Consider the following 27861-nt stretch of genomic DNA (forward strand, 5'->3'; position numbering starts at 1 on the left):
TCATATTTTAAAAGTGCAATGGGTCACATATAATTTAGGGTCTGGGTTGTACTAAGAACATGGCCTTTATTCCTGTGACACCTTTGTTCATTCAGCTTCAATGGGTGGTGTAGCTCAAGATTTGATCCCTCTTCAGGTCAGATCCTGACCTTTCAGCATGATCACCAGTCTCTTTTGCTCAAGCAACAGTTTGACTTTATATTTATCACACATAATTCTAAGTTTTAGAACAGTTACTTTGTGGTAAGTATAACTGTTCCCAAACTTAGAATTAGATGTGATAAATATAAAGTGTTCAGACTCAGCACTTATGAATTTCTAGATAAATTGCTGAGTGTACTATTAAGTTCTCACTCCAGGTTTTTCTATAACATGTACACAGAATAAATGCAACTTAAGATATATGAAAACAAAATGCTGTTCGCTGCTCAGACTTCTGCAGCCCTTCATGTCATCAAAGTCACTTTTTCTGAGGTTACCAGTGACTCTTTAATTGCTAAACCCAATTGGCCTAGAAGTCATTCTACTCAACTTCTCTGTAACATTGGACATTGTTGATCACTGCTGCCCTTATGAGACTTTCATCTTCTTTGTGGCTTCTTTGATTATGGTGCTGCCCACTCTGGCCACACCCCAGCCTCCTGCTTTGTTTCATCTTCTTTATCAGACTAACATCAGGATGCTCCCTTGGACCCCTTTCCATTTCAGCGTATGTTCCCTCCATAGGCAGATTTATCAGGACTTACTTTTCACTTAAATATGAATGGCTCCCCCTAGTCTTCAGCTCTTCTGTTTCTTTTCAGAGCCCTAGATCATATTGCCAATTGGAGTACTGCATGTCTCATAGACTCCTAACTATTTAACACAACCAGGAATCCCCCAAACGCGCCCACCACTTCCATTCCTTATCTCAGTTCATGGCAACATCATCCATTTACTCACTAGAGTTAGAATCCCATGTTATACCTCCTTCTGTCCATTACTATGATGGGCAACAATAGCATAATGTAGTGGTCAAGAACAAGGACTCTGGAGCTGGATTGCCAGGGTTCAAACCCAGCTCTACCATTTACTAGCTAGGTGATTTTGAGCAAGATTCTTTTTTTTTTAATGCTTATTTATTTATTTTGAAAGAGAGAGAGAGAATCCCAAGCAAGCCCCAACGTGGGACTCGAACTCACGAACCATTGAGATCAAAACCTGAACCAAAGTCGAGAATTGGAGCCCAACTGACTGAGCTACCTCGACGCCCCTGAGCAAGATTCTTAAGTATTCTGTCTCAGTTTACTCATCTGTAAAATGAGTATAATGACAGTGGTTACCTCCTGGGGTCCTTGTGAGGACTAAATAACTTTGTATTTGTAAAGTATTTAAAATAGCATCTGGCACAGAGAAAGTGCTATGTAGGTCCTTGTTAGTATATTGGTCTCTGATTTGTCCTCATTCTAGTCCACCCTTCATACTGCTGACAGAGGCTTTTTAGGGGCTGCTGATTATCGAATGGTCAACCAGTCATTGTGCTAAGCCCTTTATATGCAGATCTCATTTAATCCCCATAACCTGAGGTGTTATTATCCCCATTTGAGAGATGAAGAAACTGAGGCATTAGGAGCTAGTGTACTTTGCCTAAGGTCACGCCTATTAAAAATGCCAGAGTTGGGGTGCCTGGGTGTCTCAGTTAAGTGTCTGACTCTTGGTTTCAGCTCAGGTCATGATCTCATGGTTAGTGAGGGCTCTGCGCAGACAGCACGGGGCCTGCTTGGGATTCTCTCTCAAAATAAATAAATAAACATCAAAAAAATACCAGAGTTGGTATTTTGATTTAGGTCTATTTCCTGATCTAGTGTTCTAAACTAGGAATCTACTACTGCTTTCCTAAGCCACAGCTAGTCACTTAACTGCTTCAGTATCTTCAAAGACCCACATCATGCCTCTGTGGTCATCATGTATTCCTTCACAGTCTTGTTCCAACTTAATTTTATTTCCTGCAACTTCCTTCCATGAAAATTGCCCTTTCATTCCTCTTCTGCCTCTCTCTTCCTTTTTACCTCCCTTCTTTCTTTTCTTTGTTCCTCTAACATTTATGGAATACTTAAATGCCAGGTGCCGTGCTAAACTGGAGAAAACAAGAGAAATGAACAATTTGTCTTCAAGGAGCTCATAGTCTGACACAAATTACCATTGACTACACAGTGAGGGGATTGCTCCAGGGCGATGTGGGAGCCAGACTGTGGAAAGAAGGGAAGGGACCAGGGAGAGTTTCTCTGAAGAGTGGACATTTAGCTGCCTTAAAGGATATTCCAGACAGACAACTTTTTGACCTTTTTTAACAATCTTGACTTCTCTTTGCTTTCTGCCTTTGAGATCTTTGGAGTGTCTTTCTCTCTGTCATAGTTGTTTGAATATATTTCAAAGGCACCTTCTCTGGAATGTCATCCTTTCCTTCCCAGTCAGTTGCATGTTTGTTTCCTTGTACATACCTCGAATACAGCATGTATCACACTAGAGTCTAGCTCTTGGTCTGTTTGCTTCTCTCTCTGACCAGACTGTGATGTCCTTGAAAAAAAAAAAAAGACAGTCTTACTAAATTTTTTTTGTTGTTGTTTTTCAGTGGGCTCCATTCCCATTGTAAGACTTGAATTCATGACCCCAAGATCAAGAGTTGCATGCTCTATCAACTGCCAGCCAGGCACCCCTATTTTTGAACTGTCCTTCATTCCCAAAGTGGCATGACCAGCATATCATAGTACTCAGTATAGTTTTGTTAAATGAAGACTTATTTGCCTATTTACAAAAGAAAGTGTAAGCGAGGGGCCCTTCTGATTCAGAATAAAGTTACTCAGGCTATTATTTATAGAATCTAGCACAGAGCTCTGCAGAAGTTACCTGTTCAATAAATAATAAGAATTTGATGTTTCTGGCGGTGAAACACCTGAAGCAATGCAGAATAAGGAAACATTAAATCTACTTCTGTAATAAATGAAGATTTTCATATCTAACTGAGTGCCGGAGCTCTGGATCAGGCATGAGAAATACTAACAATTGTTGGTTATAGAGCTAGTATTGAGGATTTCCATTCTTTCCTGGGTCAGGCCCTGGATCCAGAATCTTATGCACAGTGAAGACAGCAAAGTATGGCGCTGTTGAGAGCAGGATGCATGGTCAACGGGAGTTGCTGCCAAGAATGTAGCATTCTAGTTCATACCTGGCTAAGGGCCCAGCATTCTATTTTGTACTTGCTCCTGGTTCCATCTTGCTAGGTGCATCATGCAGCCATTTTCTCTCTGTGGTTCTGTCTCTTTACTGGGGTCATAGTCTTCTCTTTACCTATCTGTTTCTCCTAGGAATGTTAACCTCCAGTAGAGGGGGATTGTTATGGTGGGGAGAGGAGTATGATGTTGAGGTGGGAGGAGTCCTCACTCTTTTTTTTTTCCTTCTTAGCATGACTACCCTTTTACCAGTGGTTGAAACTTTTGTACCAGAGTTAGAAAGACTCATAGCCTACGCCTATTTTCCATCATGTCTAATCTCTCTCCAGAGGAAATGATTGCAGAACGCCTACTGGCATGAGTCAAGAGGAAGGGAAAGGGGAAAGGAGAGAAAAACAAACAAACAAACAAACAAACAACCCAACAGCAAAGATTGATATCTTGGAATACTGTCCTGGTCACAGTAGTCCCTGGTCTCTTTGGGTCTCATCAAAATCGTGGGAATTAAAGGACAGCAGAGTACATGTAAGGGGTTTAGAACAGTGTTTGGAATGCACACAGTGAGTGCTTCATTAATGCTAGCTGTTATTATCCAAGGCTTCTTCACTCAGGGAAGAACTTTGGTTTCTGTCCCAAATCAGATCCTCTAGGACAAGCACTCCCACACTCAAAAGGAGCTCCAAACTCTGTGAGCGTTTTATTCCCTATGCTTCCTTAGGACAGTTCAGGCTCCATGCTGATTCATTTCTGGTCTTCCTGGGGGTGGGGTTGCCACGGTACCCCTAGGGGATTCTCTTTCCTCCCAATATTGGTTTTCCTCTCAACCTCACTCGGAATCCCCAGGAAGTCACAGGTCCAGGTAGTACTCTTCTCTGGCTACATCCCTCCCCAGTACTGGTTTGGCTTCAGGTGTTGTTATTGACCTTTCTGGTAGCCCTGGGACTAGATAATTGCATTGCAATTCATAAGCAGCGTGCAATTTTTGGCACTGACGTCTGTAATTAAATTCAACAAGCATTTATTGAGCACCTACAGCATGTAAAATACAGTTCTTTTAAATACATTTGGTCCTTAACTATTTAGCCTGTTTTACTCACTCAATTTGGATTAATGTTGATCCATCCTTAAGAGTTTTATGAAGAACAAATATTAAAATGAAAAACTGCACAATTCTTTGCAAATACAAACGTCTTGTGTGAATTATTTTTTCTACGTGTTAATACTAATTGCAATAACAAAACTACCGCTTTCCAGGCAGGCGGTAGAGAGCAGCTGTAAGGCCAACGGGAGTCAGACGGAAGAGGTCAGGGGAGGTGCCTCCAGCACGTCCGGCCCAGAAGGGGAGGAGCCTCGAGGAATGTCCCCCCCAAACCCCGCCCCCTATCCCTCCCTCTCCGTTGGTGCGGCGTAGGCGGTTACCATGGCGATGACGTCTAGAGGGCGGGACGGGGCGGGGCTATGGAGAGGAGGAGGAAGATGGCGGGAGGGCGGCTCTGAGGAGACCTCGGCGGCGGCGGAGGAGGAGAGAAGCGCAGCGCCGTGCCGCGCCGGGGCCCATGTGGGGAGGAGTCGGAGTCGCTGTTGCCGCCGCCGCCGCCGCCAGTAACTGCTGGACCGGAGTGGGAGTGAGGGGGAAACGGCAGGATGAAGTTCGCCGAGCACCTCTCCGCGCACATCACTCCCGAGTGGAGGAAGCAGTACATCCAGTATGAGGTACCGGCAGCAGCTGGGGTGTGGGAGGACTCGGAGGGGCCACCATCTCGCCAGTGCAGACCTCCGCTGCCGCCTTCCGCTCCTGCTGCCTCCCCGCGCCTGGGCGGACTTTGACCTGGTGCCGCGGGGAGCCACTGCGGCATCCCCGCCGCGGCTGCCCCGCTCTGGGCCCCGCTGACCTTCCCCTCCCCCGCAGCCCCGCTGCCGCCGGGGTAACGGATATGCAGGCGGCGGGCCGGGAGGGAGGGCACAGCTCCGCCGGGGCTGGGGAATAGTGGTGGGAGGGCGAGCCGCAGGTGGGGGAGTAGTGGTGGGAGGGCAGCCCGGGGTCGCGGCGGTTCCGCGCTAATCCCCTCCTCCCCACTCACTCTGACCTCTCGTCCCCACCCTGGGCGAGCGCCCCCTCGCCAAGGTTAGGTTTTGTTTCTCTCTGCTCACCTCTCACCAAGGAATCCTCTTCCGAGATAAGCCCCGTTAGCGATTTTCTTCATTCCACAGAGCCCTTCCGCTTTTCCCCACTTGCCCACTGTTGACAAAGGCTTTGTAACAGGGTTGAAATTTGATTTAAATGTATATCACATATGCAGTGGTTACTGTATGCAAACGTATTGTAATCATCTATTCTGTTTTGATAATAAGACGGTGACGGTCTTTTTACTGATTGCATGAAGTATACAAAGTAATCACATCTCTGGTTTTGACTGTCCTGTTGTTTTGGAATGGAGCGAAGGAGGAAGAGGAAGAAGGGAAGAGAAGAGAATAATTAAATTTTTCAGGTTTTCTTTTCTAAAATTTGGTTAGCCAGGGAGAAAAGTACTGTATTGTAAACAATGTACTTTTAAAACATACCTGTGTATTGTAGATATCATGGCCCCTTCCCCCCTAATTGCTGTGATAACAGCTTGGAGGGTATTCAGTAGGTACTGATGAGGAACCTTACATTAATATAGGAACGAGTAAGGATAATGAACCCATGTATATTTTCAGAAGGCAAGATACCTAAAGAGCTTTGAAGCACTGCAATAGGTTATTCTCAGTAACTGGCAATTCAGCTCCTGGATAGAGAAAGAAAGACTTATCTGTAACCTCCAGGAATTCACATCTATGTATGTGCAGGAACAAAGAGTATAAAATCAATACGAACTCAAATATGTTAGCTACATTTTATGAATTAAAATGTTTTAGTTGTCTATGTCTATTTAAGTTCAGTGATAGGATGTTTAGGCAATAGCACAAGTTTATTTTTCATAAAGCAGTTGTAATAATTGGGGAAGACAGGGAAAGAGGTGTAAGTAAACAGAACCTTGAAGATTGTAAAATAAATTCACCTTGTAACATACAGTATTTGATTATTGCCAGAAATGAAACACCCAGAATTATTAATGCTTTCTTTCACTTAATTTTCTTTAGTGTTTTGTGGCTACATTTTGTAAGAATAAAATAAGGGACTAGCTTTTCAGCCTGTGGAGTTTTTGATTTATTGTTTCCAATAACACTCGGTCAGTTTTAAAACCTTGGCTAGAGTCCAGATGATGGTTTTTATTGAAAGGAGGGCATTGGTCTTTCATCTTGTAGTAGTAATTTTCAGCACCACTGCCAGTTCTTCACAGAGGCATAGGAAAAGCATGCTGAAGCAACATCTTCTACTTGTTATGTAGTATGTATGGAATGCTCGATTTGGGCAAAAGTAATAGTGGCTAGTTGTATGCTGTGATTAATTTTAAGTATTACAGCACTTTCATAGAATTGTATTAATTTGGAGTAGCTGAGGCTGGAAGGGGAAACATAAGATTTAGTTTGAAAATGCAATTACCTCTTGATTTGTAATGTCAGCTTTGTGGCTGGAGTGACCACAGTAATTCTGGGACTCCTCATTCATATACTCCCTTTGGACACTAGCCCCAATTGGGTTACTCTAGGTTGGTTACAGAGGGACAGAATTCCTGAGCACATGTGTGACTGCATTATCTTTCCTGGGGCAATTATAAGGTGTTAAAAAAAATTTCATTTATTGTGGCTAATTGAAATTTTATTCTGCAGAGTCCCTACTACCTAACTCCTGTCCCAGATGAACTCATTGTTTGGTAGGCACAATTAAATAAGGGGCACTTTTCTTTGTGAATTGGAGCCATTAAAAAGATTTCTTTATAGGGTTGGGATTTGTGTTGCTATATTGTTTCTCAAGAGCTGGTGCTGTTCCTTTGAAAATATTTAAAGAGGCATAAATAAGAGTTTTCAGAGTCTGGGCATTTTGGCAACTTAAAAACTTTGGGGAAAAATGACATCCTAAAAGATGTTAGCTGTTGCTGGAGAAAAGAATCTTCTTATAATGCAGTAACACGTAGTTTCTGATATATGAAGATTATGCTCATGAAACACTGTTCATGCAATAGACACTTGAATTTGTTTTTCAAGCACTAGTGGTGAAATTCTAGGGTATTACCCCTGATGTCTAGACTAGGGTGCTTTCTAGTGCTGTGGACCATGATGAACTGTTGAGCTTCTTTGGTTTTTATGTCATTTCACTACATTAAATTTTATTTGAGATAAGCAGAGCATTAGATAGAAACTGAAAATTTTGTTTTACATCTATAATTATGTGTATTATTGTGTATACATGGCCACACAATAAATGCTCGTTATTGTATATGTTAGCCATGAGACCCTGGGGACAATCTTTTTATCTTTCCAGGGCTCTTTCCTTTTCCATAAGATAAGAATATATAGGGCCAGAGAGCTTTTCAAGGTCCATTGTGATTCATAGGTTTTTGTTTGTTTAAGAGACAGTGTGCCAGTGGGGAGGGGGGCAGAGAAAGAGGGACAGGGAGAGAGAGAGAAAATCTTAAGCTTAGAAAATCGCCATTCTTAGCACGGAGCCTGATGCTGGATCATGACCTGAGCCAAAATCAAGAATGGGACCCTCAACTGACTGAGCCACTCAGGCACCCTGTTCATAGGTTGTTGTTTTTTTTTTTTAAAGTTTATTTATTTTGAGAGAGAGAGGGTGCATGTGCATGAGAGAGAGAGAGAGAGAGAGAGAGAGAGAGAGAGAGAGAGAGGATCGCAGGCAGGCTCTCTGCTGCCAGCGCAGAGCCTAGTGTGGGGCTCGAACTCACAACCGTGAGATCATGACCTGAGTCAAGATCAAGAGTCAGACGCTTAATCAACTGAGCCACTCAGGCGCCCCCATAGTTTTTGATTTAACTTTTAATGGTTTTTGCTTTTTGGAATGTTAAAATTGTTATTAGTGTTATTACTCATAAACTAAAAATTATTAGAATTTCTAATTCAGAAATAAATTGTGGAGTTCATAAACTCAATCTTCGTAGGCAGAATAATAAAGCATAAAAGAGAGCAATAAGAAGAAACCATATAAAGAAAATCTGTTTGATCCACTTGTGAATAGCTTTTACAGAGAATAAACACAAATGAGCAGAGACCATCCCTGTTTCCAGTAATCTGTTTGAGTGTAAATCTTGCCATAGAAAATAGAACATCAATAAATCTTTATAAGAGCACTTTAAAAAAAATTTAGAATCAGTGATTGCAATTTTAGAGCTCTGTAATTGATTAATCAAAATTAACAGACCAGTTTCAACCACATAGACTAGTATGACCATGTTAATATTTTACAGAATATTAGCAAAAGAAGCAAATATATTTGGTGCCTTCGGCTGCTGACTTGTGTTTTCATCCCTAGGGTCCTGTGCTGCTTTGGTTTCTCAGGAATGGTTTTTTCAGTGTATACTGGAGTTGAATAGGTTCCTAAAATAATGAGGTATCTAAATTTCAGGATTTTAGAGTTTCAGGGGAATTTGAACACTATCTACTTCCTCTTTTTTCAGACAAAGAAACAAACGTCCAGAGAGGTTAAGTCATCTGTCTAGGATCACATATAGATAGCTAGCCTCTTGAGCATAGATGTGTAAGCATTGGGAGTCAGGTCACCCTAGATGTGTGACCCTGATGAAATTACTTCCTCTTTCTGGGTTTTAGGTTCTTTGTAAGGTGAGAGAACTGGTCTTAATGGTTTCTAAACTCGCAGGGCTATATTTTCTGAGGACCCATCTAGCTTTAAATTTCTGTTTTTTTTTAATGGCTTAATTATATTTGATATATGAAGAAGATAGAACTTAAATTTAGGACTATTATTAAATTAAAGTTCTTTCAGAAAATTTTGATGAGATTTTAATTTGAGAGTGGAAAACTGACCCACTGAAACTTTTATTTAACTTAAATAAATAAAAGGGATAGTCATTGATTAATTTTTTTGCAGGATTTGGAAAAGGAAAGATTCTGCATAAACTGTACATCCATCCCTATCTTCAATTGTAAGAAAACATTGCCCTGACATTATTGTGATTTTCATTTATAGAACTATCCCATGAGAACACTTGTGTTGCAGGCTTCAATTTCCCAAAGGTATTATGTTGATTAGTTAGGGTTAACTTGTCTTGCTAGAACTTGTTTGAAATTTCCAGTTTGGCCACCCGATGGGGCACAAACCACTTTTTCTTTCGGGCACTTCTGCAAATGAAAGTATGGTATAGCGTATTTAAGATAACACTTGTAAATGGTTGTGTCCATAAGATGCCTGGCATTTACCAATGTTTCTTAAATGAGTGAATGAATGTTGTATAAGAGAGGAACCTATTACTATTCTTTATTATATTTGTATAATAAAGTGTGTTAGGATGAGTATCCTGGAAAGATTATACTTGTCCATCCATCCCTCAAGGTTGGTTTTGGATCAGCTTTTGGATGAAGGCCCAGATCATAAGAACCTAAGAATCTTATTTGACCTGGGGTGACCATGGAAAGTTAGTCCTGGCTTCAAATCCAGTCCTAATCTGGAAAGCATTTGAGAGACTGATTGAGTTGTGCTGGCTAGGGGTTTTAAGTATATTCGTGCCATGGCCCCCAAAGGAGAGTACCCAAAACTCCCATTGAGTAAGAGAAGATAATATTAGAACTGTTATATTCATTTTTTATGCATAAGACAAAATTTTACTAATATTTAATAAATGGGTGAGTTTGATGGCCTTGTTAGGAGGTGTTCTGAGAAAAAGAGAAGGATTGCTAATAGGTTTCTTGTGTGTTCACTTTAAGCAAATAGCAATTATTCTAGTTTATGGTTATGTAGAATTTACAGGTGTTACCTAGTTTCGACTAAACTAACTCTTATAAAATGGATAGGACTTAAAAAGACTCCTGTAGGGGTGCCTGGGTAGCTCAGTTGGTTAAGCCTCTGACTCTTGATTTTGGCTCAGATCGTGATCTCATGGTTCATGAGTTTAAGCTCCGCATCTGGCTCTGTGCTGAGAGCCTGGAGCCTGCTTGGGATCCTCTTTCTTCCTCTTCTTTCTGCCCCTACCTTACTTGCTCTGTCTCTCTCTCTCTCTCTCTCTCTCTCTCAAAGTTAATAAATAAACTTGAAAAAAAAAAAAAGACTTCCGTAATGAACCTCAACAGTAATACCACTAAAGCAAGCACATGTGAACAAAAAAGTGGCAGAGCTGACAATTCTACTTCTAGTACTAGCTTTTGGTAAGCCAAATTACAGACAAAAACAATCATACTTCTAATAGATCTGACAAGAAGTTTGCCCCCCCCCAATTCAAAATAATTAGGATAATTCTTTGAAATAAGATTTTTTTTCAAAACTTTATTTAGAGAGAGAGAGCGCAGGAAGGACAGAGAGAGAGGGAGAGAAAGAGAATCCCAAGCAGGCTCCACACTATCAGTCCAGGGCCTGACTCAGGGCTCAATCTCACAAACTCTGAGATCATGACCTGAGCTGAAACCAGGAGTCCAACACTTGATCGGCTGAGCCACACAGGCACACCTGAAGTAAGTTCACTGTCTTCCATAGTGAACTTCACCATAAACATATATTATGTGTTAAGAATATTGAGCTTTTGTGGTTTGTTTTTCAATTTATAACCATTATAATTAAGTTTCATAATCAACTAATTCCTGAAGTTTAAGCTAGACCTTTGAAATACTATATCACAAAATGTTAAGCTTAGATTTTTAAAAATAATGAAGCTTTTCAGGTATGTTGTTTTCTAAAAGTATTGCTATTGATAATCTCTTAGGTTGAAAATATTTTTGTACTATTTATGAATGAAAGATAAAAATTGTTTATCATTGTCTCATCTTTTAGAAACTATTTAGGGGCACCTGGGTGGCTCGGAGGATTGAGTGTCTGCCTTCGGCTCAGGTCATGATCTTGCCATTCCCGAGATTGAGCCCTGTGTCAGACTCTTTGCTGACAGCTCAGAGCCTGGAGCCTGTTTCAGATTCTGTGTCTCCCTCTCTCTCTGCCCCTCCCTTGCTCACACTGTCTCTCTTTCTCTCAAAAATAAATGAATATTAAAAAAAAATTGTTTTTAAAGAAACTATTTAAAAAATTCTGTTTTATTATGTACACAGTTGTAGAAGGATATAATTTATCAATAAATATACATATACTGGAGGAGGTACATAGTAAGCTATTGTTTTTGTTTTTGATAGTGATACGATATTTAAAAAAGGTTTGGAAGACTTTGTTCAAGTTGTGCAGCTTAACCAAAGCTGGTTTGTGGATTGCCTGGTATTGAACTAGTCTTTGCAATTGAGAGCAGTGTCAAAATTCATAGGGTTCTTACCCAGTTGTATTTGCCTTTTCACGTATTCCTTTTACCTAGTAAATGCTGAAAGAAGCCAAGTAGACAAAGCTCATGAACAAATGCCTTAAATTATCCATTCATTCCAACAGCTGTTTATAGGGGTTCTACTATTTGCTGTAGGCTGATAGATTTGTCCTGAAACTCAAGCTCTTTCATTATCTTAAAAATAGAAAAGATGGGGTGCCTGTGTGGCTCTGTTGTTAAACATCTCCCTCTTGATTTTGGCTTAGGTCACAATCTGACAGTTCATGAGATCGAGCTCCAAGTTAGGCTCTGTGCTGGCAGTGTGGAGCCTGCTTGGGTTTCTCTTTCTGCCTCTCTCTCTGCACCTCCCCCCCCCCCCAGTAGATACATATTAAAAAAAAAAATAGAAAAAACAATAGTATTTTTTGTTTTTGTTTCATTTTTAAATGTTTATTTTTTTTTGAGAGAGGGCACGTGCGCATGTGAGCAAATGGGGGGGGGGGGTACAGAGAGAGAGGGAGACACAGACTCTGAAGTAGGCTCCAGTCTCTGTGCTGTCATGACAGCACAGAGCCTGATGTGGGGCTTGAACTCAGGGACCACGTGATTATGACCTAGATAAAGTCAGATGCTTAACTGAACCACCCAGGCACCTCTGGTTTTGGCTTTGTATTTCAGTCAGCGCAGTGTTTCAGAATTAAAAATGGTATAGAAAGGAAAGATTGCAGATTGAGGACTTGGAACATTGTTATAAATTTGGGTCACTTGTAAATGACTAAGAGACTTTCTCCTTTGCTTTTTGAACTTTTGAACTTTTTTTGTTCAAATACCTTTCCATCTAATTTGTTTCTAGGAACAGATTTAGTTACCCATTTCCCATCATCATGCAGGTATGGTGTCTATAGGGGCTGATCAGAAAATTCTTAAAAAGTTGTTCATTTATTAGAGGTCAGGGGAAAGTATAATTAACCTGCTGTAAGCATAACTTACAACTTCATAGTCTGTAACAAGAGGACAATATGTTAATTAAGCAAATATAGTCTCTTATTCATTGAGGGTGACCTGCAGTATTTACAAAGATTGAGGACTAGGAATGTGGAGATATAAGTCCTTAGACATAGTTCTGTCTGTTCATAAATGATGAGAGAACAAGAGATTGTTTTGAAAATTGAAGGGCTGTAATGTAATCATTCAGTAAAGTGGGACGTTTTTAGATTATTGTGTGACTTACTTAGGCTAAATTGGTCAAGTTGTAATTCACAGAGTAATGCATGTGCTTTGTAGGCTTTTTCTGTACCTTAGAGCAGTGGTTCTTAAACTTTTTGGTCTTGGAACCATTTGAAACTCCTAAAAATTATTGAGGATTCTAGTGTCTACTGATACATGTTGTATTACAAATTAAAACTGAGAAATGCTTAAAACACAGGAGCGTAACAAGCACACCTTCTACTAGAGACATGTTATCACACTTCATGCAGCCTCTGGAAAACTCCACTGTTTACTTGTGAAAGAATGAGAATGAAAAAAACAAGTGAAGTTTTGTAGTGTTATTAAAAAAAAGAATTTGGATCTTTTGAGCTCCCTGAAAGGGTTCCTTCCTTCCTTCCTTCCTTCCTTCCTTCCTTCCTTCCTTCCTTCATTTCTCTCTCTTTCTCTCTCTTTCTTCCTCATTTTCTTTCTCTTTGCTTTTTTTTTTTCTTTTCTTTTTTTCTTTTTAGAGAGAGAGCATGCATGTGTGCAAGCATACGAGCAGGGGAAGGGCGTGGGAGAGGGAGAGAGAGAATCTGAAGCAGGCTCCACGCCCAGTGCGGAGCTGATCTTACCAGTGTGAGATCATGACCTGAGCTGAAATCAAAAGTTGGACGCTTAACTGATGGAGCCACCCAGGCACCCCCCCCTTTTTTTTTTAAATTTTTTCTGAGTTTATTTACTTAAGCAATCTCTACACCTGATAATGGGGCTCAAACTCATGACCCCAAGGCAAGAGTTGCGTGGTCTTCTGAATGAGCCAGCCAGGCACCCCTCCCTGAAAGGGTTTCTGAGAGTTACTGCCTTAGAACACAGGACTCCTTTCAGAAGGTTCAAAGATGGCCTGAGAAAAAGTTCTCCAGTTTTAGGAAGCACGTAGGGGAATAGGGAATCTCTTGGATGAGAATTCTCAGGTATTTCCCCCACTGCAAAGGATGTAAGGGGGGAAAAAGTTGGCTTCTTGGGGATTCTCAATTCCGTTCTCTGTTCTTTGAATTGAATTAGTTGATATGTGGTCTGCTTGTCATTAAGGAGAATGGAATTGACATTTATCGAGCAGTTAGGAACCCAGTGTCAGCTGCTTTACATAGAATAATCTCATTTAATCTTCACAATTTTGCAAGGTAGATGATTTATTATTTTTATTGTAGATTAATCATTTGTTCATGGCTACATACCTAGCAAGTAGCAGACCAAGTAGGATTTGAAATTGAATCTGTCATACATTAGAACTCTTGCTTTTTAAAAAAATTTTATTTGAGAGAGAGAGAGAAAGAGAGAGGGAGAGGGGCTAAGTGGAGAGAGAAAGAAAATTTTAAGCGTGGTGGAGCCTGACACAGGGCCTGATCCCATGACCCTTGGATCACGTCCTGAGCCGAAATCAATAGTGGGACACTCAACTGACTGAGCCACTCAGGCCCTCCTAGAGCTCTTGCTTTTATACAGGAATTGTAAGTAACAACAGATGTTATTTTTTGAGTGCTTACTGTATGAGGCACTATGTTAAGTACTTTAAAAACATTTTCTCTTTATTAGCAAGCCGTTAAGGTAGGTTGTCAGCTCTGTTTATAGATTGGGGAAATTGAGTCTTAGAGCCATTGAGTAATTGATTATGTTGATACTGCTAATTGTGGATAACCTTCTTTTAATTCTTATTACTACCTTTGGAAAAATAAATAAGTTCCTTTATTTATACATATATAGAGTTTGATGTGGTCTGACCTATTCTTGAGCATCTGCTAAAGTAATGGCTGGTCTATTTTCAGTCCTAGGTCTCAGTCTGCACGTTTTGGAAGTAGTAGAGTGTGGTCTGGAGGCCAGAGTTAATTTATATTTTCCTCAAGATTATCAGGGTAACTATTATTAGATAGGCAGCTGGTAAATAGAGGACCTTATGAAGATGAGGCCATAAGAAAAAGATAAGATATTAGTAATAAGAGTAAAAAGAGGAAGATAAAGTGGGCATAGCTGTTGTATGCTGCAGTTGTGGCATTTGGCTTCTAGATGATAGATCATGGAATGTTAATTATCCCGTAAGGAATTTCTGAGATTATTTAGCCCAATTCCCTTTTTTACTTAATGGGAAATGAGGTTTAGAGAGGTTAAGTGATTCAGGGTTACATGACTTGGTTAGTGGCTGAGTTAACACAATTACCCTGATTCACTTTATTGCTTATTATTTTGCCTTGTATGCTAGTATGTTCAAAATGCGTAGAGAACAAACTCTAAACCATACTGCCTAGCTCATATTCCAGCTCCACAGTTTACTAGATGAGAGACCTCAGGCAAGTCACTTAACCACTCTGTGCTTCAGTTTCCTCATCTGTAAAATAGGGATAATAATAGTAGTTCTAGGTCTTTGGGAGGATTGAAGGAGTTAAAATATAGAAAGTGCTTAGAACAATGCCTGGCACATAGTAAGAGCTATATATTTGTTATAAAAATTATTTCTCCTGTAGAGAGCTCAATGGTATTAATGTTGTATAAACTGAGCCTTAAAATTTGTCACTCTGGGCTTGCCCAATTCAAGTTTTCTTGGAAAATGGCTTTGTTGATTTTAGCCATTACTCCTGTTATCTGTGATATTTATATCAATAATTAATGAATTAATGTTAAATATTAATATTTATATTAAAAATGGTCCTTAACCTTTTTATATATAGTAATAAAACCACCTAAGAACAATTATGTGGTTTTGAAATAAATTCCCTGTTCACTTGTAAATTAGACATTATTTAAGTTACAGACTTTTTTTTTTTTTTTAGTTGAGGTGAAATTCACATGTGTATTCTTAAGTATAACCAAATAGCTTGAGTGAATTGTTGGGAGTTTTTAGTGGATATCTACTTTTAGTTCTTTTCAGTTTTTTAATGAAAATTTAATTTCTAATACTAGAATTGGTTTTAGAGTTGAGAAAGACCTTCTCAACCTCTCTGTTTTATAGATGAATAAATTGAGGTAGAGAGGCCAAGATTATGTGGTCAGAGTCTTGAAACTAGCTGATAGGAGAGCCTGGGATAAGGATATTGGCTTCCTGCTCACCAATGTACATTGCTGAGGCATATCACTGCTGTATAAACATTTAATTTTTTTTAATTTTTGAGAGAGAGCATGAGCAGGGGAGGGGCAGAGGGAAAGGGAGAGAGAATCTCAAGCAGGCTCCACATGGGGGGTAATCTAGGCAGACAGAATAATACTAGGCAAAGGCATAAATAGGTGGAAGTATCTAAGCATATTAATGAAATCTGGTTTAGTGGATATGTTGGAGAACTAATGGAGTGAGGTTGGAAGGGTGGACTGGGAGGGATCAAGGGATGAAGGGATGAGTACCTTGCTGAGTTTAAACACTTCCTGGGTGTGAAACATCAAGGATTTTAAAGAAGAGGTTAGTGGAGAGGGATCAGTGCAAAGTGAAATGTATAATTTAGATCTTGGAAGATGTATTGGAGAGAATAAGACCAAAGACAGGAAAACCAAACAGTATAGCTGAAAATATTGAGGGCTTGAATAATAGCTTAATTAATCAATTTTAGTGTGTATTTTTTCCCATATTTTAATACCAAAATCAGGATATGTCTTATAATTAATGTTGTGTTATAGGTTAATTTGCAGATACATTTTTCATTTTTATAAGCACATAAAATAATGGTGTATATTACTATTAATTACTATTAATGGTGTATATTACATCTTAGATTTGATAAAATTTGATAGTAATGATATGTAATTTTACTTAATGCTTACTGTGTATATGTCAGGCAGAGTAATAGATACCTGTCCACATCAAGCATCTGGCAGTGTCTACCATGTTTAGCAACTTTTTAATTTTTTTAATTTTTGTTTTTAAGGGAGAGAGTAAGCGAGCATGGGAGGGGCAGAGAGAGGGAGAGAGAGAATTCTAAGTGGGCTCTGTGCATGAAGCTTGATCTCATGACCCTAAGATCATGACCTGAGCTGAAATCAAGAGTCAGATGCCTAACCGAATGAGCCACCCAGGCGCCCCTAGCAACTTCTTTTTTAAATAACTGAAAGTGACCAAAAGGCCATGGGATCTACCTGGGATGTCATTAAAGGTTGAGAAAGAAATTTATAAGAGCATGGTTGAAGAATGAATGCAGAAAATAAGAAAAGTTCATGTTTGTCCCCACAGAATGTGGCTAGAGCTCTAGAAATAAATTACTTTGATATCAATCTAGTGTTTTCTTATTCTTTTGTTTAGTCAGTGAATGCAGATTTAGTTCTTTTTTTAACTTTAGGTAATAAACTCAAATGTGATCAGTGAGATATATTGAGATATCTCTTTCTATTGTTTTTCAAATGTTTTTATAATAGTAGATAACAAAAGTGTTGATAAGCAGGTTAGTTACCACTTCTAATCACAGATTTCATACATCTTTTTATAAACCTTTCTTTTTGAGTTGAATATATTTGTTTGAAATAGGAGTTTTGAAATATAAGTACTTCAAATTATACTGCCATTAGATATTTGCTAGAGAGGGATGCAAAATGTTTTCTCTAGAATTTGTTTGGTCAGTATCATGGACTTTGAACAGTTCTGTTCTTGATAGATGGAGAAATTAGAAAGTACATTGCTTTAGAGACCACTGAAATTGAAGTTATTATAATAACCCTGTGAGCTTGGGCAAGTCATTTAGCCTTTCCGTGTTACAGTATTCTCATCCTTAAATTGGACATGATAATAGTGCCTACTTTAGAGGATCATATGAAATTAACTGAATTAATAATTGGAAAGCACTTAGTACATATGTGTGGTAAGTAATAATACTACGTATAGTAAGTGTTGTATGTATATTAGCCATTATTACATATCTATCTCTAGTGGTTTGAAACTAACAGTTGAGCAGGTTCCTAGTTGATTTTATTCTTTTAATATTTATTTATGTATGTATGTATGTATGTATGTATGTATGTATTTATTTGTGGGGGAGGCAGAGGGAGAGGGAGAGAAAGAATCTTAAGCAGGCTCCATGTCCAGTGCAGAGTCCCACCTGGGGTTCAATCTCACAACGATGAGATCATGACCTGAGCCGAAATCAAGAGCGGGTCACTCAACTGACTGGGCCATCCAAGTGCCCTCTAATTTATTTATTCTTGAGACAACTTGGGGAAGGGAATCAGTGAAACTCTAACTGGGAAAAAACAACTTAGATATTGCTCATTCATTTATTGGATAAATGGAAGATGAAAGAAGTTTACCTTTTTAAAAAAGCCTGATATTTCACAGAACACAAAGTTTTTGTTGTTACTTGTTGATGGTTATTGCTGAGATAAAAAGATTGATTTAAACATTTTTGACAGTTTCTTTAGTTTTTGGGATAGAAGGAAAACTGGGAAGAAAGCTGGTAACTTTTTTTTCTTTCACTCTTTTGTTATGAAGCCTTAGTAGAATTGATTTATAAACATACAGTATTAGGGGCGCTTGGGTGGCGCAGTCGGTTGGGCTTCCGACTTCAGCCAGGTCACGATCTCGCGGTCCGTGAGTTCGAGCCCCGCGTCAGGCTCTGGGCTGATGGCTCGGAGCCTGGAGCCTGTTTCCGATTCTGTGTCTCCCTCTCTCTCTGCCCCTCCCCCGTACATGCCCTGTCTCTCTCTGTCCCAAAAATAAATAAAAACGTTGGAAAAAAAAATAAAAATAAACATACAGTATTAGAGAAAAAAAATATTTTAGGGAAAGAAATGATCAAATGCAGTATTTTGAAATTCTCCTTTAACCTTTGTTTCATTTTAGAGACTATTATTTAACATGGTGGGTTTTATGTAAGGAACACTTATTAATAAACCATTTAACCAGCTTTAATTACAATGATTTAAAATTTTTAATGATATCAGTGATTATTAATAATAATTTAATGCATATTTTGTGAACCTGCCATGCTAAACACAGAATATCCCATTAAAGTAACAACCTCCTTCCAAATGGTGAAATTTGCAAACATACACAATATTTTAGTAGTTGGATCATTTTATTATCATTAATATTTGAAATTAAATAAAAATATCATTGGTAGGCATAAAGTAATACTATTAAACATTTTTTAATGCATCACTTTCTAGTGCTTAGCACAGTGATTTATTGTGTAGGTGCCTCAATATTCATTTTATAAGGAGTGAAGGAGGGAAGAATTCAATATAAAGTTTTAAACCTAGGGAAACTGGTAGAGGATAGCTACCTTTGGGAATGGTAAACTCATGAAATTAGATCTTAAATATGCTGATTTCATGTGTGAGATGTCTGTGTGTAGAGAAGGAGCTAGGATTTGAAAAATGGTATTAAGAGATAAGATTATTATAATTGAGATAGTAATTAAAGAATTCACTAAGGGAAAGTATGTAAGGCAAAAAAGTAAAGATGCAAACGGAGGAAGTCTTGGAAAATACGTTGTTACAAGACTGGAGATATAGAGATAAATGGGTTATTAGCAGTGATATGCTCTGTGGACAGGTCAGTAAGAATGAGAATTAAGAATAGGCCTTGGAGGGGCGCCTGGGTGGCTGAGTCACTTAAAGTGCCCGACTTCTGCTCAGGTCAGGATCTTGTAGTTCAAGAGTTTGAGCCCTGCGTCAGGCTCTGTGCTGACAGCTCAGAGCCTGGAGCCTGCTTCAGATTCTATCTCCCTCTCTATCTGCTCCTCCCCTGCTCTCTTCCTCTCTCAAAAATAAATAAACATTAAAAAAGGAAAAGAATAGGCTTTGGATGTGACAAAGGGAGCTTATTGGTGGATTCTGAACATAAATTGTGTTTTGCAAACTATCTTCCAGGTTTTAAGAGGTTAAAGTCATTGAGACAACATGTATGTACTTACCATTTGAGAAATTTGGCTACTAAATTATGGAAAGAGCCTAAATGTCCATCAACTGACAAATAGGTAAAGAAGATGTGGTTTATATATACAATAGAATACTACTTGGCAATGAGAAAGAATGAAATTTGGCCATTTGTAGCAATGTAGACAGAACTGGAGGGTATTATGCTAAGTGAAGTAAGTCAGTCAGAGAAAGACATACCATATGTTTTCACTCGTATGTGGATCCTGAGAAACTTAACAGAAGACCGTGGGGGAGAGGAAGGGAGAAAAAGTTACATAGAGGGAGGGAGGAAAACCATAAGAGACTCTTAAATACTGAGAACAAACTGAGGATTGATGCGGGGGTGGGGAAGAGGGGAAAGTAGGTGATGGGCATTGAGGAGGGCACCTGTTGTGATGAGCACTGGGTGTTGTATGGAAACCAATTTGACAATAGATTATAATTAATATTAAAAAAAAAAGAAATTTGGCTACTAACAGAGCGAGGAAGATAACTTTGAGGACCAAGTAGGATAAAGCAAAATGTTCTTTGAGGATTTATGAGATCTGTTCATATATGAAGACAGTAGAGAAAGTAGCTTTAATTTTATCTAAATTTTTGGCTTAATTGCATTTCCCTCATTTATTGTCTGTGAGGCCTTTACAAAGTTTTTTCTCTGAACCTCAGTTTTCTTGTGTGTGATATGAGGATAGTACCTACCTTTCAAGGTTATTGTGAGAATTATATGTAATAATATATGAAAGTACCAGCAAGAGCCTGATCTATAGAAGATACTCTTCAGTAAAGTATAGCTGTTAATTTCTATCATTATTAAAAATAAGCCACTGAAGTAACTTTTACTCATTTATTCAATGGACATTTTAGGGTGTTAGTACTTAATTTAAGAAGACTCTCTGTAAGTGTCATGAAATTTCTTGGAAACCAAATGATGGTAGCTGGACTTGTAGAATCCATTGCTTGATGGGGTGCCTGGGTGGCTCACTTGGTTAGGTGTCTGGCTCTTGTCAGTCAGGTCATGATCTCAGGGTTTGTGAGATTGAACCCTGCATGGGGCTCTGCGCTGACAGCATGGAGCCAGCTTGGGATTCTCTCTCTCTCTTTTTTTGCCCTGCCCCCCTTGCCCTCTCTCTCCTTCTCTCTCAAAATAAATAAATAAACATAAAAATAAAAAAGAATTCATTGCTTGAGAAACTACCTTTTGACAAAATGAATTACTGTGTTTCATAGATTCTAGGATGCACACTCCCTTGTTCCACTATCCAACACCTTTGAAATTGGGATTCATCTTACAGATGTCATAGTTTAATTGGTAATGCTTTTCTTTCTTAATGATTCATAAAATAATGGTGTGTTTTAACAATTGATGATGTCTTAGACTCAATGAAATATGGTAGTATTTTATTAAGTACAAATGTATTTTGATTAGTAGTATTTTTTTTGTGGGAAATATTATTCAGCCTCCAGAGAATACCCAATTTATTAAGGTTTTGTGGTACTGAAATTGAAGCTGTGAAGTGGTCTGAGACCCATAGATTAGAAACCATTTTCGGGGCACCTAGCTGGCTCACTTAGAAGAACATGCTACCCTTGATCTTGGGGTTTTGAGTTCAAGCCCCACATTGGGTGTAGAGATTACTTAAAAAAAAAAAAAAAAGAAAGAAACCATGTTTACAATTTTTATAGACATTGGAAACAGTATTGCAATATTGCAGAGCTTTTGGATTCCTTTTTGTTTTTGTTCAGTTAAACTGGCAAACTGTTACTAAGAGCAGACGTGAGAATTTTATGTTGTGATAACTATTATTTTTGGGCAGAAATCTAACATGTTTTACCAACCTGTATAAAACTTACATGTTAAAGAGAGCTGGAAGCCAAAAGCATTAAGAACTTTTCTTGTGTCTAGTAAATAAAAATGGTTTGAATTTTGTGTAGAGATAAAAGATAATGAAAATTGAGAAAACTAAGGAAGGACTTTGCATTTTGATAGTTCATGAAACTAGAACTGCTATAAAAGCTCAATAAAAATAATAGCTAACACTTAAAAAAATTAACTGATGTGCTGATTCGGACATTTATGTTTTGTGTTCAAAGTCTGTGAAGTTTACCAGTATATTTTAAATTTGTACTGTGCTAGATGCTGTGGCCTATAAAAATTGAGGTGAAGTTGCTCTCTGCCCTCAGAATTTACAGCTGTTACCACAATAAATGTAAGAATGAGACATATAGATTTAATTAGTTAGAAGAGAGCATTTGTTATCAGCTTTATTTTATCGTCAGAATAGCATCCTTAGACAAGGAAGATGCTGATTTATTCTGTCAGACCTGCTTCAGGTTAAAAGTGTGGCTGTATGCCTTCTCAAGGGCATTCAGTGTGAGTTAAATTACAGTGTTGGTGGCTTTGATATATGGGAATGCAATTTTGCTTATTATTGCTAAATAAATCACTTGCTTAAAATTGTCATAAGTTTTCTTTCCATTATTTGGTATATGTATAGGGATAAGCATCTTAGCTACTTTGATCAAGATGAGCAGAAGATGTTGGTTATGATCTAATAACATGTACATTCTGTGATATAAAAATGTTTTTCAAATCTACCTCATGTATTAATTATCTATATAGCCCAAAACTTAGTAGCTTAAAACAATAATAAACATTTATCTCATGTTGTTTATCTCATGTGTGTCAGGAGTTTGGAAGCAGCTTAACTGGGTTGTTCTAGCTCAGGGTATTGTGTGAAGTTGCAGTCAAGATGTCAGCTGGGGTTGCAGTTATCTCAAGGCTGGATTGGGGCTGGGGGATCCAATTCTAGGATAGCTCACTCTGGTGATTTGCAAATTTGGGCTTTTTTTCAGAAGGCCTCAGTTCTTTACCATTCAGAACTCACCATAGGGCTGCCTTTTTTTTTTTTTAAAGTCTGGCTTCCCTCAGAGTAGATAATCCAAGAGAGAGTAAAATGAAAACCACAGAGTTTTTTATGACTTAGCCCTGGAAACAGTATTCTGTCATTTATGCAATATTCTATTGTTTATATAGGTCAGCTGTATTCTGTATGGGAGGGGTTGCACAAGAAAATTACTACCGGGAGGAAAGAATCCTTTGGAAGATTCATCTTTGGAAGAATCATCTCAGAGGCTAGGTCCCTCACTTGATATAAAAATCTAATGGTAGTAAAGTTTTAGAAATAAAAGAATATCAGAAAATTGAGTTGCCAAAATTGGAAGTAAATCTTAGAAAATAAGGTTTCATTTGAAATAGCGGGCTGTGTGTCTTTTTCTCAAGCATGGATTATAGAATGTACAAAACTTGGGTGGGATACTTTAGTAACCTGAGTTTCAGATCTCAGTGGTAAAATGAGAATCACAGTTACATTAAGGAGTTAAAGCTCTGTGTTTCATAAAATTAAAGTTAAAGTAGTGTGTTTAAAATATTCAAAATGATATGTGATAGTAGGCATTCAAATGTAACTATGATTGCTTTTATTATTGATCGATATTTGTGGCCATCATTTCCTCAGCTCTCATGTGTACTCAACCCAATCTAATCTAGCTTCTGCCTGATCACTCTTCTGAAACCACTGATTGATGGTCACAGGTGAGCTCCTGATGCTCAGATCTAATAACGTCCTCTTAGTCTTCTCTTTCTTTTTGATCTCTAAGCAGCTTTTTATTTTTCTTTCCTTTAACTTAAGGTTATATTTTTTTAAATCTTACATATGGATAGTTTCAGATATAGGCTCTGAAGTAGAAAGAGTGTAGGCATTCCAGCGTTAGCTATTTTTCTTTATAATTCAGTTGCAGCATTCCAATTAGATAGGTAGATGGATAGGTAACATTCCAATTAGACAGAATAGACATCTGTATTCACCATCCTGCTCAACATACAGAAAAATTATGAGTATTATGCACCCTTCCTTTATTGTTGTTTTGCTTAGCTCAGATGTTTGTTTTCTTTTTATTTTTCAGCTTTATTGAGACATAATCGACATAACACTGTGTAAGTTTAAGGTGTACAACATAATGATTTAATACATTGATATATTGTAAAATGATTACTTCCATAGCATTAACTAACACCTCTATCCCATCACATAATTACCATTTCTTTTTTGTGGTGAGAACATTTAAGGTCTACTCTCTTCACAACTTTCAAGTATCCAGTAAAATACTATTACCTATAATCACCATGCTGTACATTAGATCCTCAGAATTTATTAACCTTATAACTGGTAGTTTGTACCTTTAACTGATATCCTCTCACCCCCCGCCCCCCGTCATAACCACTACTCTATTTGCTGTTTTTCTTTTTTTTTTTTTATCCATCCATCTGTTAACCCTTAGGTTGTTTCCATGCCTTATATTGTGAATAAATGCTGCACTGAACATGGGGGTGCAGATATCTCTTCTCTAAGCAACTTTTGATAATTTTTAATACCTCTTCTTTCTTTTTTCATTGTTACATTAGTTTCAGGTGTACAATATAGTGACTTGACAACTCTACACATTAGGCTATGCTCACCACAAGTGTATCTACAATCTGTCACCATACAGCACTATTACAATACCATTGACTAATATCTCTTCCTTCCTGAAATGCTCCTTTAATTTTTGTGGCACTGTGTGTGTGTGTGTGTGTGTGTATATATATATATACATATATATATATATATATATCTGATTTTTTTCTCATTGTCTTGTCTGCTGCTTTGTATTCCAAAAGATTATGTCCTTGGCCCACTTCTCACTTTCTGAGAAATTATATTTACCTACAGTTTAGGCAGTTTCTTTTTTATTTTAAGTAGGTTCCATGCCAAGCATGGGGCTCAGACTCATGACCAAGAGTAGCACACTCTACCTCTACCGACTGAGCCAGCCAGGCACCCCAAGCTTAGGCAGTTTCCTGTCACCTTTATGTAGGTGATTCCCAGTTCTTAACCACTAGCTCTGACCTGTCTTTGAAATTGTATATCTCTGAGGTGCCTGGGTGGCTCAGTCAGTTAAGTGTCTGGCTCTTGATTTTGGCTCAGGTCATGATGTCAGGGTTTGTGGGATTGAGTCCTATGTCGGGCTCTGTGCTGACAGTGTGGAGCCTATTTGGGATTCTCTGTCTCCTCTTTCTCTACCTTTCCCCCCACTTGCACTCTCTCTCTCTCTTTCTCTCTCAAAACAAATTAACATAAACATTAAATAAACATTAAAAAAATAAACTGTAGATCTCTATTTTCATCTGTCTGCTATCTCAGTTTTTCTGTAGATACCAAAGTGGTTTGTCATCCAGTCTCTTTTATCTTTTTTTGCTCATGGTTTTTTCTTTGGTGTTTTTCCAGGTCAGTTAATAGTGTCACTAATCATCCTTCTTTTTACCTGGGCTCAAAATCTTGAAGATCTTTAATTCCCTTCATTCATGTTTAATTGTTTCTTTTTTGCTTCTTGATTTTTGCTTCTTGGTGTCCTCCTCTTTCCCATATTTCACCTATTTTTTCTGCCCCCCATTGCGACTGCCTTAGACTTTCAATATGCTTTGCTCATTTTTTAAAACGTATTTAATATATTGTGTTATAATTTATTTATGTGACTTCTTGTTTGAGTCATCATTATTTTCTTTAGAGCCTGGCATAATGTACAGAGTAGACATCCAATAATCATTGAATGAATAAAGCATGGTAACTTCCTTAATGATGATATTAATAATCTATAAATATGGTGCACCTCTTTTATACAAGTACAAGCACGGTGGCTAATTCCCATACTTTATAGTCATATGGGGACCAAGTGACAGAGATAAATAATTAAAATATAAGGTGGAAATATTAAGTGCTATAAATGGTTTCAAATAGAGTACTACAGGATTTCAGAGGAGAGAGTGATGATTTCCAGCTGGAAAAATCAGGACAATGAATAAAAGAGGTTAAATTTGATCTAGACCTTGAAAAATGGTTAAGATTTGGAAGTTAGGTTTAGAAGATGTGGGTAAGGTGGGGGATTGTAGTAGAGAGAGTAGTTGTAAACAAAGGCAAAGATGGAAGAAATATTGAAGTTCCTAAAATGAGTAATAAGTAATTCATTTTGGCTTTAGGGTTAGATTGTGAAAGTGAAAGTGATTTTCTTCAGTTTGGAATATAAGCCTAGAAAGATAGTTTGAACCATCCTGGGTGCCTTAGAGGCCAGCAGAGGATTATGGGCTTTATTTTATAACCATTGGGAAATCCTTGTAAGTTTTTAAGCAGGAGAATCAGACTGGTGCTTTGGGAATATTGATAAAGAAGCAGGAGTTGTAAGATGTTTTAGAGAGATGGAAATCTATAGGTTGGTAAACCAGGTCAGAGTTCACTGTAATAGTGTAGGTAAAAAGGATACGGGAGATATGTAAATGAGGTTGTGGTAGTGGCATTGAATGAACCAGATCATTAAACTCGTGGGTGAAAAGGAGAATATTAGGAATGTTAACTCCACTAGGACAGGGATTTTTATTTTCCTCATGATGTATTCTAAGTGTTTAGAGCAGTGCCTGGCACATAGCAAGTACTCAATAAGTATTTGTTGAATGAGTGATAACTAAGATTGTGAATCTCTGTGATTTGGATTCTGGCAATGACATTAAAAGAAATATAGAACATGAGAAGAGCATGTTTTGGGAAGAAATGAATTGACCTTTGGACATTCTGAGTTTGTGTTAGCAGACATGTGGCTGAGGATACAGATTTGGGAGATATCTACATAGAAATAGTAAAAGCCATGTCAGTGAATATCAGAATATATTAGTGCAGTAACTTATAAATGTGAATATTCCAAATTAGTTCTTCCTGTTTTATAATGTATATTTTATACATTTAATAATTGAAATTATAATTTAATGTAACAACTTTTGCATAGTGAACTGCCTTTTGCTGATGGGGTGCTTTAAATTCCATGAAAATTATGAGTTGTGCATAATCCTAATATACTGTAGATTTTGGATTAAGTATGTACAAAAGTACATTAATTTTAAACTTTAATATATTAGATTATAAGAATTTGTGTAAGTTTTTATTGACTTTACAGATTATTTTTATCATCAAAAACAGAGTTAGGTTAGTTTATTTCTATTTGAGGATAGAAATGAAGATTCATTAGATGGTGATTCTTTGTATAGGACATATGAGAATGTTGGATGCCCTCTTGAGGTATATAACTTGATTTACAGAACTGTCCTTAACACTTTAATATCATGAAAACATGACTGACTTCTAGATGATGAGACAAAGAAACCATGTCATATGTACCTGACTTGCATATTACTCACAGACTACCCAGTATTTCTGGTGAAAAAAACTAAAAAGGGAATGCAAAAAGAGGAAGCAGAAACTGAAAAAGAAGTCATTGGAGAATATTTCTGGGGTGCTATAAATCAGCTCATGATGTCTGTGTTTGTTTGTTTTTAAAGTAGGCTTCATGCCCAGCACAGAGTCCAACGCGGGGCTTGAACTCACCACCGGGATCAAGACCTGAGTTGAGATCAAGATTCCGATGCTTAACTGACTGGGCCAATTGGGCGCCCCTCATGATGGACATATTTTGAAGAATATATCAAAATTTTGTTATTCAGGAGTTCCATTTAGAAAAATTTTTGGATTAAAAAAGTCTGATGTAAATTTTATCTAATTATTAAACACTGTTAACAGGGAATATGACTGTTTTAAAGGTTTATAACAAATAATCCCTTTCCCTTCCTCTTTAAATGCCTGTGTTTATTTTATTGCTTATTAATCAATAATTAAATTCCAGTGTGCTGACTTTGAGTGAATATTGAAGCCAATGAGAACAACATAGGTTATTTAATTGATGGAGTTGATAATATTTGTAGTATATATTTGAGGCTAATGGTGAGTTGATAGGAAGTAGAAATTTTTCTAGTTCCTGATCTGAGTTTGTGGAAAGGCCTGTGAGATTGCCTGTGCTTTGGAAAGGAGATTAATGATGATCTACTACGGGTTATTAAAAATTAACAACATAAGAAATTTGTATTGGCAGTATTATTGAACACACATGTTAGGTTTGAACTATACCCTATTTTGTGCAATAGATATATATCTTACAGAAAGTTTAAGTAATATAATTAGGAGACCTTGTTTAAAGCTATGCAAACTGGGATTTACATGTATTTTCTTAGGAGTCTGTAGGTTATGAGAATTAAAAATATAGTATGTTTATGACAGTGATTTTCTAAAAATATAATAGCATAGTCTAGATCA

At 37.8% G+C, this 27861-nt stretch overlaps 1 protein-coding gene across 1 annotated transcript in view; it reads left to right on the forward strand.

Moving 5' to 3' along the window:
• The first annotated feature begins 4676 nt into the window (after nt 1-4676).
• XPR1 (xenotropic and polytropic retrovirus receptor 1) overlaps nt 4677-27861 on the forward strand; it is a 212720-nt gene continuing 189535 nt past the window's right edge. Inside the window, exon 1 of the mRNA XM_047076861.1 lies at nt 4677-4922. Coding sequence (XP_046932817.1) covers nt 4854-4922 — 69 coding nt within the window. The 5' untranslated portion in view covers nt 4677-4853. The remainder of the gene's footprint in view (nt 4923-27861) is intronic.

Source organism: Lynx rufus, unplaced genomic scaffold (genome assembly GCF_022079265.1).
Source record: "Lynx rufus isolate CCGP_SWC_20201006 ecotype Redwood Valley unplaced genomic scaffold, mLynRuf1.p SCAF_15, whole genome shotgun sequence".
Classification (NCBI taxonomy): Eukaryota; Metazoa; Chordata; class Mammalia; order Carnivora; family Felidae; genus Lynx; species Lynx rufus.